This window comes from Mastigoproctus giganteus, chromosome 8 (genome assembly GCF_048544385.1).
Source record: "Mastigoproctus giganteus isolate SK-2022 chromosome 8, ASM4854438v1, whole genome shotgun sequence".
NCBI classification, from domain to species: Eukaryota; Metazoa; Arthropoda; class Arachnida; order Uropygi; family Thelyphonidae; genus Mastigoproctus; species Mastigoproctus giganteus.
The window spans coordinates 115,185,013-115,206,214 of record NC_143582.1 but is presented as its reverse complement, the minus strand read 5'-3'; the positions used below and the strand labels follow the sequence as shown (position 1 = coordinate 115,206,214).

General features: G+C 37.7%; 1 protein-coding gene across 7 annotated transcripts in view; it reads left to right on the top strand.

Moving 5' to 3' along the window:
• ash1 (histone-lysine N-methyltransferase ash1) overlaps nt 1-21,202 on the top strand; it is a 1,128,611-nt gene that overhangs the window by 951,877 nt on the left and 155,532 nt on the right. For all 7 annotated transcript variants that reach the window (XM_090378882.1, XM_090378880.1, XM_090378881.1 and 4 more), the window contains one exon: nt 16,567-16,765. In XM_090378882.1, the coding sequence (XP_090235008.1) occupies nt 16,567-16,765 (199 nt within the window). The remainder of the gene's footprint in view (nt 1-16,566; nt 16,766-21,202) is intronic.

The following is a 21,202-nucleotide window of genomic DNA, read 5'->3' as shown; positions in this document are numbered from 1 at the left end:
GGCAGTCTTAGGTTAGTCAGAAAACTGCCAGATTTTTTTTTTTTTTTTTTTTATGAAAACCCCAAACACAAGAGGGGTTTAAACCTATGGTATTTACTACCGTGCATGTGTTAGTAGTTGAGAAGACGAAAGAAGATATTTCTTGACATTACATTTGAACTTCTGTAGACAGTAATTTTCAGGAAATACATATGAAGGAAGGTTGTTCCAGAAAACGGCAGTTAAATGAATAAACAAGTAAGATGAAAAGTTGGTTCTGTGAGTTTCAAGTTGGACAGTAAATGGGTGTTGGCTGGTGGCAGCATATGTTCAGACTATTTTGAAAGAGAGAGAGGGAATTATAGAAGCCAATTCAGAAGAACAGTGCTCATGGAAGTATCTGTAGAAAAGGCATGAAGCAGAAATAGTGCGTATATGAGACAGCGAGTGGAGAGATGAGTCATTAATTAACCTGACTGCCCTCTCCTGAATGGTATCTAGAAGCCTGAGAAAGGTTTTGGGGGCTCCTCCCCAGATGTGGGAAGAATATTCCATGGTAGAGCAGATTTGCGATTTGTACAGAGTGAACAGCGGTTGGGAAGAAACGTAATGCCGATAGCGAAAGAGAAAACCAAGTCTTTTAGATACAGAGGAAGCAATATTAGTAATGTGCTTGTGTCAAGAGAGAAATTAGAAGTCGGTAATCCCCAAAAGAGAGAGATATCATCTTGCCTAGAAATCATAGTCACCATAGATAAGCATTGGAGCAGGAGAATCCTTTTTTGTGAGATATATGACAGCACTGAGTTTTCGAAGGATTGAAATCAACTAAGTTGATTTCAATCCTTCCACTGGAGAATTACCTGCAGATCAGTTTAAGGAATTGGTGCCGGATATTTGAGAAGTTGAAGCTGATCGAGCAGGGTGAGATTTCTCAAACTGGAAACTGGAATGCAATGTGCTATTATCAGCAAACCTATGGATAGGATTTCCAGTCAGTGGAAGAAGGTCACTGAAATACAAGACGAAAAGAGGGGAAAAGTACTGAACCTTGGGGAATGCCAGCATTAGTGGAGAAGTTAGAAGACAGTGAGCCATCTCCCATCTCAGTGAGCGATCAGAGAGAAAACTGGATTACCACTTACAAAAAACACTTGGCAAAACCATAAGATGGTAGCTTATTTAGAAGACCTTTTAGCCAAACATGATCGAAAGCCTTTGAGATGTCAAGAGCAACTGCTTATGGTTCACCAAACTTTTCCATTAAATTTGTCAATAAATGGGTAACATAAGCCTGAATATTGCCAGTGGATCGACACTGACAGAATCCTTACTGGTGGGTAATTCATTTCTCCATTACTGTAGAAAGAGTAGAAGTAATTGCAATGGAACAGTAATTGGATGGGAAGGATATGTCACCCATTTTAGGAACTGGCTGGATATGAGCAAATTTCCAAGCAGAAAGTAAAACACCTTTGAAATAAGAAAGTGAAAAAAGGTGGCAAAGAACAGGAGTAAGTTCAAGAGCACAGGTTATGAGAACAAGTAGAGAAATACCATCAGGACCTGGAGCTTTCTTAGCATCAAGATTGGTCAAAATACAGCAGACTCTCGATTTACTGGGATCGGATTAACTGGGACACTTCAAGAATCCAAATTAAAAAAAAAAAAAAAAACCAGAAATCATAAAATTCAAGTAATAACTAGAATAGGTATAAACGTATTTTGCAAGTTGTAAATAAGCGACAAGCGGCATTATAAGGCATCATTGGGAGATTAGCGCACCTATTATCTTGCAACCCCCTCTGTCTTCACACCCACTGCTCAAAAAAAAAAGGGGGGGGAGAAGAAATGTTTAGTTTGTTTTAGTGCGTCGCGTCGATTGTTGTGTTCCATCGCACAGCAAAAAGACAAATTTTGTTTCGTTATTTATGTCAGGGATGTCGAACGTTTTTTTATAATAAATTTTTTTTTTGTTTAGAAATCGTAAAAATGATGGGTAAATGCAAAAGAGTTGCGCTTTCAGTTAAACAAAGACTTGAAATTATTCAAAAGTTTGAAAACAGTGCATCCAAAAAATGCATCGCTTAAATCTTTAATGAACCATTATAATGTTGGTGACCAAACCATACGAGACATTGCAGAAAATAAAGGGAAACTATTAGATTTAAAATCGACATCGCAAAAAATAAAGGGAAGCATTGTATTGGACACACGAGTAGTATGTGGTAAGTTTTTTTTTTTTTATCTATCACCATATTTTTTTACGTAGGCCGGTGAACATTTTTCGATACAGTAAGCCCCAGACTTACGCAACTACAGATTTGCGTAAATTTGTTTTCGCACAAATTTTTTTTTTTTTTCTTTTAGAATTGTAAAATTGAAAACAAAAAAAAAATAATAATAAGCAATCAATAACGACGATCATGGCATGCACAAATTGCACAAGTGAGATCGGAGTAACAAGCAAAAAATGGGTGGGAAAAAAGAGAAGATTCTTACAATTATTTATGGTTTTTTTTTTTTTTTTTTTATATGACTGAAGATTTCAGTGAAGGGAACACACATTTCACCATAATACCATAAAAACCCACAGAATTACAGCAATTGGTTTTATCGCAAATGAATAAGATCGAGTTTACTACCCGTTTATAATAAATTGCACTAACAGAAACACCCAATAAAACTGAAAATGCAAATTTTTTTTTGTTGACCTTCAGAAATGTGCTTTAGTAAAATGTGAGCTTGTGCGCAGTGATAATAGTGAGTTTTTCGCCTTAACCCTGTGAAGTTCTTTACAGAAAATTTAATTTTGAACGTTATGAGAAATCTGAATTCAGCGCGATACAAGTATTGCACTGAATTCAGATTTCTCAATTAGTAGCAAATGTTACTAGTCATTCCCGAGTTGTGTAAAACTCAATGAAGTAAGAAGCCCTGGAACGTATCTCTTACGTATGTCGGGGACTTCTGTATTTTTGGATTATCCGGGATTTGTTTTTTACCATCTATCCTGGAAAATCGAGAGTCCACTGTACTTCTGACATCCTTTTGACAGAAGACCACAGGACACATTGAATGGAGCATGATGGGAATGGTGGAAGGTACCGTATTTTCCGGCTTATAAGACGCGATTTTTTTCGCAAAGAAATACTCGGAAAATCACCCTGCGTCTTATATGGTCAATGTCAGATTAGGCCTAAAGACTACCGGTAATGCCATTTCAATGATGCAGTGCCGGTAAACTGAGTTCTGAAAACTTCCCTTTGACATTCACACCAATTTTACTTAAGATTTATCTGTTGAAATATATTTTTAACAATTATCAGTGGTTACAATCTATGGCAACAATTCATACCAGTAATCTTTTTTTTTTTTTGTGGAAAATTTATTGAAATCTGCGTGATATGAATCTCACAATCAGACGTAAGTAAAAACTTGTTTCATTTTCCCATGTGTTTGCTTCCTCTATAATATGATCTTGTGCTTTTATGGTATTCCTCTATGATCTCGTGCTTTTATGGTATGGCGGGCTAATTAGACTGGATCGGGATTTTTCAATTCCAACCGTCTTTTACAAAGAGAAAGTGATGCCCGTATTTGTCTTAGAGTGAGTAAGAATTTCTGTTACGTTCCTTCTGTCAGCTTTTTTTCAGAAACAAACATTTCATTATTGGTTGAACATTTACCAAAGCGTATACCATTATTTTGAGAAAAATATATTACTGTATTTAATTTGTATGAGGAAACAGATTCATCTGACTTAGAGATCACTCATAACATGGGCGATGGTGACATTGAATATTTTTAATATTATGATTATTTCAGTAACGGCTTTTTAGAGTTTAAGGATAAATGAAAATGTCAGACATTTCATAATCTTTAGAACAAATAAATATTTTTAAAAATTTCTTGTGTTTTATGAACTGAATAAAAACTCCATGTTGTATGTCCATTTAATAAAAAAATTTTAAAAAATAAATGAAACTCCATTTAATTTATTTTTAATACCTACCCCCTGATTATGTCCAGTATCATGTCATGTCGCCATATATGTTTACATCAGTCGGTAAAAGATCGCTTCTTAGTTTCACAGTAAACAGTATCGAAGGATAATAAGGATTATTATTTTTTCCAAAATATGTGGCCAAAACTAGGGTGCGTCTTGTATGCCCATGCGTCTTATAAACCGGAAAATACGGTATTTTTCTAAGATCATTAATTATCAGTGGAAGAAAAATGGGATGCTAGCAGGTCAGCTTTATCCTTGGCTGAAGTGACAATAGAACCATCTGGTTTTAAAAGAGGTGGGAGCAGAGCTGGGCAAAAGTTGCGGCCAATAGCTTTGGCAAGAGACCAGAATGTCTAGCTACCATTCGGGCAAGATTTCTACTCTTAACTTGTTCAGAATCTAGTTTGAACTGATTAATAACTGCTTTAATCGTTGTGAGCTTTGGTGTTGGCAGAAAATGAAACTGAAGAATTGGAAACAAGCCAATTTCGATATGCAACATTCTTCACTTGAACAGCCTTAGCGCATTTATTTGGAAAATCAAGATTTAGATAAAGGACGAGATTTTATAGTGCAGTGTGGATTCCATTCCTGCAAGAATAATTTCACTGACACGATCTGAGCAAACGTTGACATCAGAAGTTTTGAAACTGTAATCCAACCAAGGAAAAGAAGAAAAGAAATCTCGCAGGTTATCCTATTTTGCATTCTTGTAATGCCAAACAACATGAGGTTGGGAATAGCCATGAGATAAAGGCTCCATTGGAGAAGAGACAATCACCAAGTTGTGATCTCAGGTGCCCGAAGGACCACTCACTTCGACCATGTACTTAGAAGTGTTGTTTGTGAAAAAGGTCAAGCTTGTTGGCTGTATGGTTAGGATTGTCCAGTATTCTTGTAGATAAATATACAATCTGTGCAAGGTCGTTAGAAATTGCAAAAGCCTCAGCATCTCGACCAGCTGGGTCGGTGTGACTAGAAAACGGAAGCCGGTGTTGTGAACATTAAAATCACCAAGGAAAATTATCTCACTGTTAGGAAAGTTGGACTGGAGAAAGTCAAGTTGCAAAGAGAGGTAGTCAAAGAGCTCCAAGTGATTAGTGGAGTGAGGAGAATGGTAGAGACAGCAGATTTTAAGCCAGAGAAGATCGAAGAGAGGAGTTCCAAATTACCATTTCTCTGACAGGGAATATCGGAACGGACATATGCACAAGTACCACCTTTGAGGCGAAAGGAATCATACAGCAAATTATTTGGGCAACTGAGATGAGAAGTATTTGAATCAACCAATAAATGAGTTGCTGTCAGAAAAAGTACATGGGATATGGCAGGCTGCAAGTGGAAATGGACATCGTTGAGATTAGAATTAAGACCACGTATATTTGTGAAATGAACTAGGAAGTGTTTGGGAGGTTTAGATCTTTTCGCAGATAAGCTTACTCTATTAGGTTGACAATTTTCTTTCACTGTGTTTTTCTAAAAGGTGAATTCTATTTCTCTTTTACAATCCACTCCTTAAGAAATCCATTTATTTGATACCAGCTCTTGTATCAAAAGTACTGGTAGAGAGCAAGGAAGGAAAGTAACCTTTATTTTTCCTATTTTATAGACTATCTTTTATTAATTCGCTCAGTCACACTAGGCACTGCTCCTGCCTCGCTCTGGCGAGGCTGGTAACCTTGGCAGAAAAGTTCATCTGCCAATAGCTAAAAGGAACCAGTATGGAACACAATATGTTTCTTTCTTTAGAACCGACAAGCTGTCAGCCAGAGACTAAAAATGACCATGACCCATCGCAACCAAAGAGGCTTAAAACCAATTCCTCGGTGACAGTGTTTCCTGCATTCTTAATAATGCATTCACTATCAGAACAGCCTCTTAGTAAGCTATCCCCTTTTCTAATCCAAAAACACTTGGAAAGTATTGCACGTTCTCCCAAGATGGTTAAGAGACCGAAATCAGGTGACTTACTTGTAGACACTGTCAACCACAGGCATTCTGAAAAACTCTTACAAATGACAAATTTTGGTAAATTCAAGTGAAGTATTAGCATTGACAGAGGCATACGATACAAGAAAGCAAGATTATGCAGCATCAGCCAAAAAAAAAAAAAAAAAACCCTCCCATTTCACCCCTCCATTCACCAAATGCCTGTCCAGTTCGACCTCAAATTTATTTAGACTATCAACTTCCACGACAAAAAAATGGAAGTCTGTTCCACCAATCAACTACCTGCTGGCTAAAGGAAAATTTCTGCACATTTATTCTACAACTGTCTTTCCTCAGTTTGAATCTTACCCACCTCAGCTTCTTAATCTGAGCAAGACGAAGAATCCCAACAGCATTCAGCTTGTCCAACCCATTGAAGACCTTATACACCTCAATCAGATCACCTCACAGGTGCCTACTCTCCGGGTACTGAATTTTCTGAACTTAAGCCTTTCTTGGTAAGAGCATCCCTTTGTTCCCCTCACCAGTCTTGTTGCCCTTCTTTCTACTTGTTCTAGCAACTCTACATCCTTCCTAAAATGAGGCCTCCAGACCTGTACACAGTACTTTAGATGTGGCCTGACCATTGCCTTGTATAATGGGATAATCAACTCCCTGTTGCTGCTAGCAAAATTTCTATATATCATTGACAAGACTCCATGACTTGGCAGCCCATCTGCACTGCTCAGCGAACTTCATATTTGACTACACAGTTACCCCAAGGTCCTTTTCACTTTCCACTTCCCTGAGTGTAGTACCACACAGTTGGTACATTTTTCTTCGTTTATTGCTACCCATACACAGTACTTTGCTTTTGTCAATGTTAAACTTCAGTTGCCACTTTTCAGCTCCTTTGGTCCAACTTATCTAGATCTAGTTGTAGTAGTAACATACTGACTTTACTATCGTTAACAACCCTGTCAATCTTTGTATCATCTGCAGACTTGGACATTAAACCTGATATACCTTCATCAATATCACTGTTATATATACAAAACAACAATGAGCACAACACTGAATCCTGGGGAACTCCACTAATAACATTTGTTCCCGAAGAGCAGTGTCCATTGATTACCACTCTCTGTCGTCTCCCACTCAACCATCCCTTTATCCATTGTAGCAACTTATCCCTAATGCCATACCTCTCCAATTTGTACAGCAGTCTTCTATGTGCAACAGTATCAAAAGCTTTCCTGAAATCCAAGTATATGATATCAAAATTATTTTTGGCATTCATTTCCTTTATGATCACATCATACTATCCAATCAAATTGATCAGACAAGACCTCCCTTTAACAAACCCATGTTGTGTCTTAACTATTACTACAGTCTTCTCTAGATGATCCTACAATGCTTCTTTAACCAGTGATTCCATTATTTTCCCCGGAACACAAGTTAAACTAACAGGTCCATGGTTACATCGTGTCACGTTTTCAATCCACTTTGCGAATTGGTGTTACAGTTAAACACCTCCAGTCCATGGGGACCTCCCCTGAGTCCAAGAAAACTCTTATAATTATGGCTAAGGATTTGTTTACTTCCTTTGCTGTCTCCTTTAATATAACTGATAGATTCGGTTCACCCCGGTGCCTTTTTTAAGTTTAACTTCAACAATTTCTCTTCCACTTTGCTCCCTGTTAGAGTTTGATAAACTTCTGGCACTCTCCTCATTGAATAACTCCTCATATGTGAATGTAGATGCAAAATACTCATTCATTTTATGACCTACTTGAACACTATCATCAACAGTCAACCATTCTATGTTAAGTGGTCCAATCTGATTTCCTTTTAAAGTTTACAAGAAGGCCTCTTTGCTGTTTTTCTTTGCATCCTTTGCCAAGGTTTTATACTTTATGTGAATTCTATACATTTTTCTTCTCTGCCATGAGCCTCATTAGTTCATCTGACATCCAGTTAGGCCTAAACTTTGAACAGTATTTCTTAATTGGAATGAAAAGCCTAGTAGCCTGCAAAATTAAGTCCGTGAAAGTTTCCCATTTAGAATTCAACGTTGGTAACATCGTCAGTTCATCCCACTGTATGGAATTTAAAAACTGTCTGCAATCCCTATAGTCACCTTTACGAAAGCAAAAGCCCTACCCTTTATCCTTGATGGTAGTTACATCATTAAGTAATTCCCACATCAGTACATTGTGATCACTGTCATCCAATGGTTCTTTTATCTGCAAATTCTTAATGCATGAATAATCACTGCTTATAATCAGATCGTGAGCATTACTCCGTCTGGTTGCCTCTCGAACATGTTGCTGTGGAAAACAGTTATCTAATAAATCCACAGTAGTATTGGTAGTGTGAAAGTGGTAAAGGTAAAAAAAAAAATGGTAAACTGCAGCCGTTATCAACCCACTGCAGGATGGAAGCCTCCTCAACAATTCATGCTGAGGGAAATGGACCATAATCTGCCCCACTGGTTTAGTGCGGGTTGGCAGATCGACCGTATATAGCACACGCAGTTTGTTTGAGTAGACCGAGCTTGAACCTCAGTCTACTCAAACTGTGTGTGCTACTGCACTCTCACCCCTGACAATTTGGCTATGAAAACATAGCACTAGTAACCAATCTACAAGTTCCAGTCAATATTTGGAAAGTTAAAATTCCCCATTATAAGGTATTCTGATTTACAGGCCCACTCTATTTCTCTGCACAATTACTCATTACACTAATCAGCTTCATTAGGCCTATAACACACACCTACTCTCATTTTTGCTTTCCCAGTGCTTATGTCACACCAGTTAGTTAGTTATTTTGGTTTTTAGGAGCATTAGCAACTAAGGCCATATTGCTCTGGGATATGCGGTGGTCATTCCCTGACCTTTCCGCATCCTCCGTATTTGGTGGTGACGGGCTCGAACCCCAGTCTAATCAAGAAACCGCTGCTCCTTCCCACCTGACTACGGAGGCGCCTATGTCACACCAAACAGACTAAACATTGCATTGTCCACTAACATCAAATTGGATACACTTCCTTTTCTGTACACATTGTACTCCCTAAATTCCAATTCTGCATTGCTTATGTCTGTGTGACACCATGCCCCTGACATCTCAACAGTATCTGCCTTTGATATCTTGACTAGCACTTCAAGCTCATCAAATTTATTAATTATGCTCCTAGCATTGGTGTACATGCAAGTATACATGCAACTGTTTCTACTCTTAGTTACCCTAACACAGCCCATGTATTTATTTTTTCCACTATGACTCCCAGCATTCCTGGAAATCTTCATTGCCTTGCTTTCCAGGCTGCTGCTCATTCTAATGGAAGCAGTGCAAGAATCACTTTTGCCTCTGCTTGCAGCAACTGTTAACCTTTTAGTCTGTGTATCCCACCAAGCTTACAGTTTTCCGACCCACCTAACAACACCTCGATAGCATCAGCAAATATTCTTGCACACTTTCTGTTTAAGTGTACCCCATCCCTGTAAGAGCAGTCTCTCCTGTCAACAAGCACAGTCCAGGCTAAAAAAAATCTACCCCTTGAGCCTTGCACTATCTCTCCAGGGCCGAATTGATTGACATGGCTCTCATTATATATTCCCTCCTATTGTGTCTGGGCAGAATTACAGACACTTTCACATTCAACCCTAACTTGCGACTTTTTTTTTTCAACATTGACCTGTACTTGTTGAGTAAATCTGCAAATGTCTTACTCTGAATGTCATTAGTTCTAACGTGCACAACAACATCAACTTTTCTGCCCTTAATAGATGATATCTGCTCTACAACATCGTCAACTTATTCCCCTGGCAGACATATCCTGGTCCACCTATCCTTCTTGCATGGTATATTCCCTGACAATAGAGTCACCAACAATAACTAGTTCCTTTGGGATCAGCACATTCTGCCTTGGAGATTGCCTCTGTGTTGCCTGATGCACAAGAGTGAGCTCTTCCATTGAGCCTGGCAGCTGAGAGCTTGATGGCCCCTTATTACTTTCTTCGACTGCCTTTACCCTACACCTCAAGCTCTCATAGACGCCCATCAGAATGCTGAGTTGCCGCCTAATTTCTTGACACTCTAGGCAAAAGTAACTTTCCATGAACTTTAAATTCATCTAAGGGTGTTTTTATCTAGTTGGGACCTTTCGAATATGACACAGGAATAAAGTAAAGAAGAGCTTCAGGAACAAAACTTAATTGCTATCAAAAGAATTATGATCAAGAGAGACGATGTACTCTTATATCCAAGTAAACATATCAATCTCTGACTCGGCTCAGGCTGTCCTCTCTCAGCAACAGTCCAATGCCCTTAAACACTTAGACCAAGCAAGTAATATGCCACTTACGGTACCAACAAAATCACCTCCACCACATGTGATTGCTACTACTTCAAATAATCCTAGTTTGACTTTAAAAAAGATTAATCAGGGCACATCGATGGATGCAGAGTACTCATCCAAACAGAAAAATCCGATTCTAGAAATATTTGCAGAAGAGATGGATACCAGTTACCATACCTTTCCAAAAAGAGACAAACCAAAGTCATAAGACAACTACGTCAGCTACAGCTTCTTCTAAATTTAAATAATTCCTTATATTTTGCAGTTGAATTGCAGAGGTTTTCGTGGTAACATTGTTGACATTCAGTACTTAATTAACCGCTACTCTCCAGTTGGTCTCTGTCTACAGGAAACCTATTTAACTCCTCAAATTTCCATTTCCTTAAGAAACTACTCAAGCTATCGAAGAGATTGGAATACTTCTGATTCTGCTCATGGTGGTGTAGCTATTTTGATTAACTCAAAGATCCCAGCTAGCTAAATCATTCTCCAAACCCAAAGAGAAGCCATTGTTGTACGTTTGATTACTCGGATTGCATTAACACTATTCTCAGTCTATCTCCCACCAAATCATATGTACTCTTATAATTATCTTGTAGATCTTTTAATCCAGCTACCCTCCCCTGTCTGCTTGCTAGGGGATTTCAATGGCCACCACCCTTTATGGGGATCCTCTAAATTAGATAGACATGGCCAGCTGATTGAAACTCTACTGGATAAGCAAAACCTCACCATTCTTATTAAGTGGTGCACACACACACCCATATACAATTACCTACTGGATAGGCTTCTGCAATTGACCTCTCGATACTGTTTCTGGTAATTCAGTTGGCCGCTATGAATAATCCCATGGGCAGTGGCCATTTTCCATTTGTTTGTAACCTGCTCACTACACAACCACGATTAGACCAACCCTGCAGAAAATGGAAATTCTCTAAAGCCAATTGGGCCAAATTTCAGTCAGCAGTCACTCTGAACAAAAAAAACTATTCAACTGTTCAGCCTATAGATAAAGTAACTGATTATATCACATCCCGTCTTTTAGTTACAGCTAGCCAACCGGGCTAGTCGGGTGGGTAAAGTGCCTGCCTGGCAACCCAAAGGTCGCGGGTTCGATTCCCGCCTCAGGCTTGGATCAAAGTACTGCAAAAACCTTGGGAGGTGCATTATGGCCACAGAAGCCTATGCGCCAAGAACTAAAAAAAAAAAAAAAAAAAAGTTACAGCTAAATACTCAATTCCATTATCAGATCCCCCAACCCAATGGCACTTCAACTACTGGTGGAACGAAGATAGCACCAAACTAAGAAGTCAAAAAAATATAAAGCATTTAATTTATTTCGCTGATTTCCAACCACAGCTAATCTAATTAGCTACAAGAAGCCAAGGGCAAAAGTGCATTTCATTCAAAGATAATCCAAGAAAGATTCTTGGACTCGGTTCACATCTACTATCAATAGAAACACTGACTCCAGATTAATATGGAAAAAAATTAGGCAACTTTCTGGGACATTTCCAATCATCCCTTCCCCAATTCTTTCTTGCATTGGGCAAAACCCAAGTCTCAAATGCATCAAACTACACTCCGAATTTCCAGAAAATTAAGACTGCCACTGAACGGAGACCCATCAACTTTTGAACCTCGCTATCACTTCCATATAATCAGCCTCTTCAATATTGTGAACTTTTACAGACCATCAGAACAATACGAAACAGCGCTGCTGGACCAGATGACATATATTATGTAATGCTGCATCATCTCAAGGACAAAAACTTACAACTGCTGCTATTCTTCTTTAACATGATCTTCCTGGAAAATATTTATCCAACTTCTTTGCACCATGCTACAGTTTTGGCCTTTTTGAAACCTGGAAAAGATTCCTCCAGAACTAATAGTTACAGGCCAATCTCTCTGTCAAGTTGCTTTGATAAAATTCTTGAAAAAATTATCCCCAGTTTACTCATTTAGATCATTGAAACTCAACATCTACTGAGTAATTGTCAACATGGCTTTCGCAAAAACAGGCGCTCTTTAGATCGATGATCAAGGCTGAGTTTGAAATTCACAATGCCTTTATGAAAAACGAACACCTTGTTATGGTCTCCATAGGTATAGAGAGGGCATTTGATACTACCTGGCGGTATCGCATTCTCAGTGACCTTCATAATCTTTGTCTACGAGGCAACCTGCCAATTTTTATTAGGAACTTCCTCCAGAGCCGCTCTTTCCAGATTCAATACCAAAACTCCTATTCTTCTACATTCTCGCAGGAAGAAGTAGTACCACAGGGGTCGGTATTGAACGCAACCCTGTTTGCCCTTAGAATTGATTCAATTACAAAAGAACTCCCAAATAGTGTGGAGGCGTATCTTTATGCTGATGATCTCTGTATTTTTTGCTATTCTCAGAACATGAGATCTATTGAGCAGCAATTGCAGATGTCCCTCAATAAAGTACAGAAGTGGGCTGAGCTCAATGAATATTGTCTTTCCCATCAGAAATCAGTTGCGATCCACTTTTGCAATCTACGTAAATTGCATATAGACCCTGAACTTCAGATATCAAATTCCACCATTCCGATCACCAACAATATCAGATTCTTGGGATTGATCCTTTACAGCAAGTTAAACTTCTTTGAGCACATTAAATTAATATGTACTACCTGTATGAAAAAGCTGAACATGTTATGAGTTTATCACTCTGTCTTAGAGAGCTGATTGTACAACTTTGCTGCTCTTATAGAGAGCACCGATTGATTAGATCCCATTTGGATTATGGTGCCCCAGTTTATGATTCTGCCTGAAAGAGTGTATTACGCTGGCTCAATCCTGTACAACACATTGCATGTGGATTGCTGTTGGTGCTTATGGAACATCTCCAATCTATATATTGAAGCCCATGAGCCCCCTTCTGTACCTCTGCAGAAAAACGTTACTACTTAAATATGCAGCCAAAATACAAAATTGTTTGCACCCAATTCAGCCATACCTCTTGAATCCATCATTTCACAACCTCTATAGAAACAAACCAAGTAAAATAAGACCGACCAGCAGGCCTACGACTCCTTGAACTATCACAAAATTGGAATGTTCCTCTATGCAATAGGCAGCAGAGAAAGAATTATTCTCACCCACCATGGACTCCCTTTCCTCAACTCACCTGTGATACTTATTTTCTCAGCGCCTCCGTAGCCAGGTGGGAAGGAGCAGCAGTGCGTAGCACACGCTTCTTGATTAGACCGGGGTTCGAGCCCGTCACCACCAAATACGGAGGATGCGGAAAGGTCAGGGAATGACCACCGCATATCCTGGAGCAATATGGCCTTAGTTGCTAATGCTCCTAAAAGCCACATAACAAACAAAGAAACTAACAAACTTATTTTCTCAAATGGGGAAAGAATCATCTACCAACTCTGAATGTGCAACAACTCCATGCTAGCCATATTCAAAACTATGCTGACTTCCTACCTATATATATATGGATGGTTCCAAATCTCATTCAGCTGTTGGAGCAGCAGCAGCAGCAGTATTTCCCTCTGCTATCATATCAGCTTCTCTTCCACCCAAGTTCAGCAACTTTTCAGCGGAACTATTTGCAATACAGTTAGCTCTAGAAAATTTGACTCTTCACCCATCTGCAAAATTTAGTTTACGCAAACTCTCTCAGCTAAATAGAGCAGTGCAGAATCCCTCTCATACGGATCACCCTGTTTTAAATCAAATCAGGAATTTGCTGTTAAAAATTGAAGATTGTCAACAACTAGTGAACTTTTGCTGGATTCCAGCACATTCTGACATTAAAGAAAATGAACTGGCTGATATTTCTGCTAAAAATCCATCAACTTTAGACTTAACCACTGTCTTTATTCCAGCCTCTGATTATAATATCATGACTCAAACAGCATACCATGCACAGTGGACAAAGCTATGGCATAACCAAACAAATAAACTTTTCCAGTAGAAACAGGACCCAGAATTTTGGCACTCAATCATTGAGACAGTTCAGCAAGAAGAAGTGGTACTCGCATGGATTAGAATAGGCCATACTCATCTGACTCACCTCCATCTACTCACAGACAATGATCCTCCTCAGTGTCCACACTGCTCCAAACATCCACTATTTCATTCTCTGACTAACCTCTGAGAACCGATAACATTAAATCATATCATTGGTGAAGAAGCAAATATTAATAAACTTTTCCGTTATTTTAAACAAATAGGAATGTATGAATGACTATGATTGGTTTCTGAGCTGAAATGAAATTGAACTGGCTTTGTATTAATTTTTTTTTTTTTTTTAACATTACTATGAATAGGCACACTATAGCCACTGCCGCTTGTGCGCCATTAAACACCCATACCACTCATTCAAAATTCTGTGGACAGATCGAATCACCAATGACCATGACACTACTAACTACGGTTGTAATGAGAAAGGCTGCCTACCTTGGGCATATTATAAGAAGCCCACAATATGACCTGCAGAGACTAATCCTGCAAGGGAAGAGTTAAGGCAAAAGAGCAAAAGGAATACAATGAAAAAAGTGGCTTGGTGACATCAAAGAATGGACGGGGGGGGGGGGGGTCTTACGACACAAGAACTATTTCACAAAGCAAGAGACAAGAGTTGACTGAAAAATGAAAAACATTCAAATTGAACACGGAACCTGGAGAAGAAGAAGGCATTGAAAAAAATAACTATTACATGTCAGTGATTAGTTGTGCTTTATGCATTCATTCATTCTTGCATGTGTCTAAGAAAAGAGACATGCATTATCTCTCCTATACCTGTTTTATATGTATGAGGTGTGCACATGTTTCAGTTGGGGTTTTTTTTTTTTTTGAACATTCAGTCTGTATGTTTAATTTCAATTTAGTTTATAGAAATGAGGGGGTTTTTTTTGCATGTGTGACTGACTAGAAAGTTTGTATTCCGTCATTTTCACTCATAAATCCATCGTCCTGGGAACATAACACATGCCTGATTTTGGAAAAATTACAATTTTTTGAAAGTTATTCATATTACATATATAATATGAATATGAATCACACCACAGCGTGCTCAGGTGAGCCATTCATATCACTTAGTGCAGTCATGTGATCAGAGACAAAATTGTAACTTCATTGATTTGATTTCCAAGAGCTGTTTTAATTGCATAATAAAATAAGTATTCTTTTTGCTAACTAAATAATCTAAAATATCAGATATCACATTTTAATATTTTTATTAGATAATATAAGAGCCATAATCCCTGATCTCTACAGAGTTATAGCCACCAATATTAAACCGAAATGTGAGTGCATGTTGCAGGATTGGTGTGGCAATCCTGCAGCATGCACTCACATTTGACCAAGGAAAATGTCACAGGCTCGAATTGTGCCTCCATTAGGAGTGTTATGTAGTGTTTTTTTTTTTAATGAGTTACAAATGGTGCAGTATGATCTCAGCAATTAAATTGCCTTAAAAGGTTAAAAAAAATTAATGATTTTATATGTTGCAAATTCCTAGTATCAATGATGTAAAGTCTAAATATGTAAAACAGAATGAAATTAATATTTTGATATTATTAAATGAATGTAATATATAAACATGGCACCCATGCTGTTTTTTTTTAAGCCTGGTCAGCTTATTTACCTCTCTGTTTCTTATGGTTGACTGCTGTTACAGAAATATTCACAACGTGCTGGATTTTTCAATGTTATTTAGAATTATATTCTGTATATAATTCATACAGTGTATTGGTCATTTTTATCAATGGAAATAGAGGCAGAAATTAAATGTAAATTTAATTTTGTGTATGAAGTGGATTTTTTAAACGACAGTATTTGCATAATGAATAATTTAGTTATTAAAATAACAAAAAAATTGCTATTTATTGTCAATCTAAAATATTTGTTGAACTCAAACTATTTGTTTGTTTGTTTGTTATTTGGTTTTTAGGAGCATTAGCAACTAAGGCCATATTGCTCCGTCAAACTATTTGAGTGTAGCTCTTAAACAAGACAATAAATTTTGTTCTCTTGGGATCTTGACTCAGTTATATATTCTACATTACAAAGAAAGAATAGCTACATTTATATTCTTCTTTGGATTGCATAACCTTTAAAAAAAATGAATAAATAAATTCAATCTCTTTGTACTGTTAACGTTATGATCGAGTCAGTTCCCAGGTAAGCTGGATTAACTCTCCCACTGTATTCTGAAAATAGTTTAACCATTAGTGAATTTAAATATTTATTAATTTTAAGTTTACATGAAAATATCATTATTTTATATTATTTTTGAACAGGAGACTGCGTATATCTTCGGAGAGAGGAATCAAGTGACACACAGAACATTGTTGGTAGTAAAGAGAAGTTTGGGAATAAATTGATGAATAATAATTTGCTTAGTGGAAACAAGAAGTTCTTTTCAAAAGATTCAGAAGAAATATCAAAGAGGGAATGTCTTGATATCTTTCGTATAGAAAGACTCTGGAAAGATGAAAAGTAAGATACTTTATTTCAGTCACGTGAATGGAGGTGTCTCAGAATCATTTTAGGCTGCAAATTTCATTACCATTTACAGGAACTCCCTGACTTATGTAAGAGTTGCATTCCATGGAATGCTACGTATGTCGGAATTTCCCTAAATAAGCATTTAGGGAAATTCCGCACTCGCAACTATGTGTGCTGAATTTGATAGAAGCAAAAAAGAAATGTTCGACGAACATGTAAATAGAATTATTCTATTTTTTTTATCTCATTCACATGAAAAATTACAAAAGTGTACAAATTTACAAAAATTTCAAAATTATAAAATTACAAAAAGAGAGAGGATAGAGGCATAACATCAGCAAGTTTTACCTTTCGCGCATCGTTGCCAGAATTAACTCTCCAGCTGATAAGCATGCTGCTGCGGAAGTTGAGGGCTATGGAGATTTATAAGGGGTTTATTTCTAACACATCGCAAAATTTTTTTCTGCAGTTACAGAATCACCACTGGCGACTTCACGCATACTTTAACGTTGTGGAAACCAGCGTGATGCTTGAACCCATTAAACAACCCCTTGCTTTCACTTGAATGGCCATTGGACTCAGGGGCACTTGCTTCTGAATCTGATTTTCCATCCATATTATTAATACCTTTTCCATCTTCGATATAGCACCTGAATGCTGTTTTATGATCACTTTTATAGCGGACTGGCCCCGGTGTGAAATACGTTGATCCTTGAACATGTTCTTTTATACGCACACTGTCCCTTAAAATAGTATTCACTGTTGAAGCAGCAAGACCTAATTCTGTGCAATAGATAACTAACTTTGTCCTGCTTTGTACTTCTTAATTAATCATCTTCATTTCTATATAGTTTTGTTTCGTTTCGATTCCTAGCACTTGCACTTTCCATTGGCCGCTTTCCCTTCACCATTGTGTTAAGTAAATAGGAATGAAGAGAAGATTCTGAAAATTTATTTATGTTTTTTATATGATTGAAGATTTCAGTGAAGGGGAAACTCATTTCACCATAATAACGTAAAAACCCATACAGTTCCAGTTATCGGGATTATTGTAAATGCAATAAGATTGAGTTTACTGCCCGTTTAAAAAAGATTGCGCTAATAGAAAAGTCTAAATAAACAGGAAAGTGCAGATTGTTTTTATTGTTTTTTGGTAGTGACCTCCAAAAATGTGTTTTAGAAAAATATCACAAAGGCGTTCAAAATTGATTCTTATAACGGAACATATGATAACAATGAAAGTGTAATGCAATTTCCATTATAAAAATGACCTTTTAGAGAGATTAATAGCTTAGCAATATAGTGAAATTTTCAACTTCCAAGGTCTTGGAATGAATTACCAAAAAAAAACAATGTGTTATTGGGTTCACATTACGATATTATCATAATATCTCCATTTATTCTTCAGGAAACACCTGAAAAATGAACTCTCTGTTCCGGTTTCTGAAATATTCATATAAAGATTCCTTGAAATTGTTATTACAGGTAACCCTCGTATAGAAAGACTCTGGAAAGATGACAAGTAAGATACTTTATTTCAGTCACGTGAATGGAGGTGTCTCAGAATCATTTTAGGCTGCAAATTTCATTACCATTTACAGGAACTCCCTGACTTATGTAAGAGATGCATTCCATGGAATGCTATGTATGTCGGAATTTCCCTAAATAAGCATTTAGGGAAATTCCGCACTCGCAACATGTGAGTTTGATTCCTACAAAATCTTGTGTGTAATGCGAAACCGTGTTATATGGGACTAAGAACCAGTACAAAAAGAGGGGGGTTACGTTCCAAAAGCTAACAAAAATATGCCATTTTTTTATAACTATTGGAAACTTAATTTATATAGTAGTAATAACTTAATATTTTAACTTCATTTTTATAATAGTAATAACTGAACAAACGTCTTAACTTACAAACTGTGATATAATGTACATTCATTTAATTTTCTTCCGCTTCATCGCTGCTAAGCACAATCCCTTCTGCTCTCTTTAAAAGTACCTGCCTGGCAACCCAAAGGTCGCGGGTTCGTTTCCCGCCTCGGGCTTGGATCAAAGTACTGCAAAAACCTTGGGAGGTGCATTATGGCCACAGAAGCCTATGCGCCAACAACTACCAAAAAAAAAAAAAAAAAATCTCTTTAAAAGTCACAAACTGCACTCTTCGAAATTACAATTATTTTTTATGGTCTCAAACAAGCACAAATTCAGTAGCACAGAATACGAAACGCACGAGTTCCAACAAACACGATACGGAGTAATGAGTTTTGGAAATTTTATTTATGTTTTTTATATGATTGAATATTTCATGGAAGAGGAAACACATTTCGCCATAATAACATGAAAACCTACAGAATTCCAGCTATCGGTACTATAGCAAATGCAAGAAGATCGAGTTTACTACCCGTTTATAATTCATGACACTAACAGAAAAGACGAGTAAACCGAAAACTGCAAATTGTTTTCATTTTATGGCCTAAATAAACGGAACCTCCAGAAATGTGCTTAAGAAAAATACCTTGAAGGTGATAACAACTAGCAAGTCAACAGCAGGGATTCACAAAAAGGAATAGAAACATTGAAAATTACATCTAACATAATAGCAGGGTTTTCCCAGCACAAAAGTTCAAAAATACAGTGTTATGCGAGATTTCCAGCAATTCTCAAACTGTGTTAGAGCGAAACCTTGTTGTAGAAATACCGTGTTGTGTGAGGATTGCCGCAATTTATCAATCGTGTGAGAGCGAAACCGTGTTGTAGAAGTACCATGTTATACGGGGGTTGCCTGTACTTTGCTTTCGTAAAGGCGACTATGATGGTCTCTGAGACAGTATTTAAATTCTATACAGTGGGACCAACTGATGATGTTACCAACAGCAAATTCAAAATGGGAAGCATTCAAGGAACTAATCTTGGAAGCTACCAGGCTTTACATACCAACCAAGAAATATTGTTCAAGGTTCAGGCCTAAATGGTTGTCAGATGAACTAATGAGACATATGGCAGAGAAGAAAAATGCATGGGATACATACAAATTAATGGGTGACATGGAAGCCTATGATAGATATAAGTTGGTCTGTAACCAAGTCACAAAGGAGATTAGGCAGGTAAAGGCAGATTATGAGAAATCCTTGGCAAAGGATGCAAAGAAAACAGAAAAGAGTTCTTTACCTATTTAAACTCAAGAAGGAAAGGGATGAATCAGATTGGTCCACTGGATGTTGATGGTTGAACAGTTGAGGATCCTGCTCAAGTGGCTAACAATCTAAACGAGTATTTTGCATCTACATTCACACATGAGGAGTTATTCAGGAAGGGGAATGTCGTAGGTGAAGTAAACATTGGCAGTGAGCTAGATGATTTTCTAATAACTGAGAGGAAAGTGGAGGAGAAATTGTTGAGGATAAACATAAAAAAGGCACCCGGGGTGGATGGGATCTATCCAGTTATATTGAAGGAGGCATCAAAGGAAGTAAGCAAACCCCTAGCCATAATTATGAGAGCTTCTTTGGACTCAGGGGAGGTACCCATAGACTGGAGATGTGCAAATGTAACCCCAATTCACAAAGGAGGATCAAAGGCTGACACAAGTAATTATAGACCTGTTAGTTTAACTTCGGTTCCAGGAAAATTAATGGAGGCACTGGTTAAAGAAGCACTGCAGGATCATCTAGACAAGAATTCAGTTATAGCTCAGACACAGCATGGTTTTGTTAAGGGCAGGTCTTGTCTGACCAATTTGATTGGATATTATGATGTAGTCACAAAAGAACTGGATGCAGGGAATAACTTTGATATTATATATTTGGATCTTAGAAAGGCTTTTGATACTGTTGTGCATGGAGGACTGCTGCACAAATTGGAGCAGTGTGGCATTGGAGGCAAATTGCTGCTATGGATAAAGGGATGGTTGAGTGGCAGAAGACAATGTGGACTAATGTTATTAGTGGAGTTCCTCAGGGTTCAGTGTTGGGTCCATTGTTGTTTTCTGTATTTATAAATGATATTGATGATGGTATATCAAGCTTAATGTCCAAGTTTGCAGACAATACAAAGGTTGGCAGGGTTGTTAAGGACACTACTGATGCTATGCTGCTGCAACAGGATCTGGAAAGGTTGAGCAGATGGGCTGAGAGGTGGCAAATGAAGTTTAACATTGACAAATGTAAAGTACTACATATGGGAAACAGTAACCCCAGATCAACGTATCAACTCTGTGGTACTACGCTGACAGTGGTAGAGAATGAAAAGGACCTGGGGGTAATTGTGCAGGCAGATATGAAGTTCTCTGAGCAGTGCAGACGAGTTGCAAGAGTAGCTCATGGTGTCTTGTCAATGATATACAGGAATTTTTCTAGCAGGGATAGGGATGTGATTATTCCCTTGTATAAAGCATTGTTCAGGCTACACCTTGAGTACTGTATACAGGTC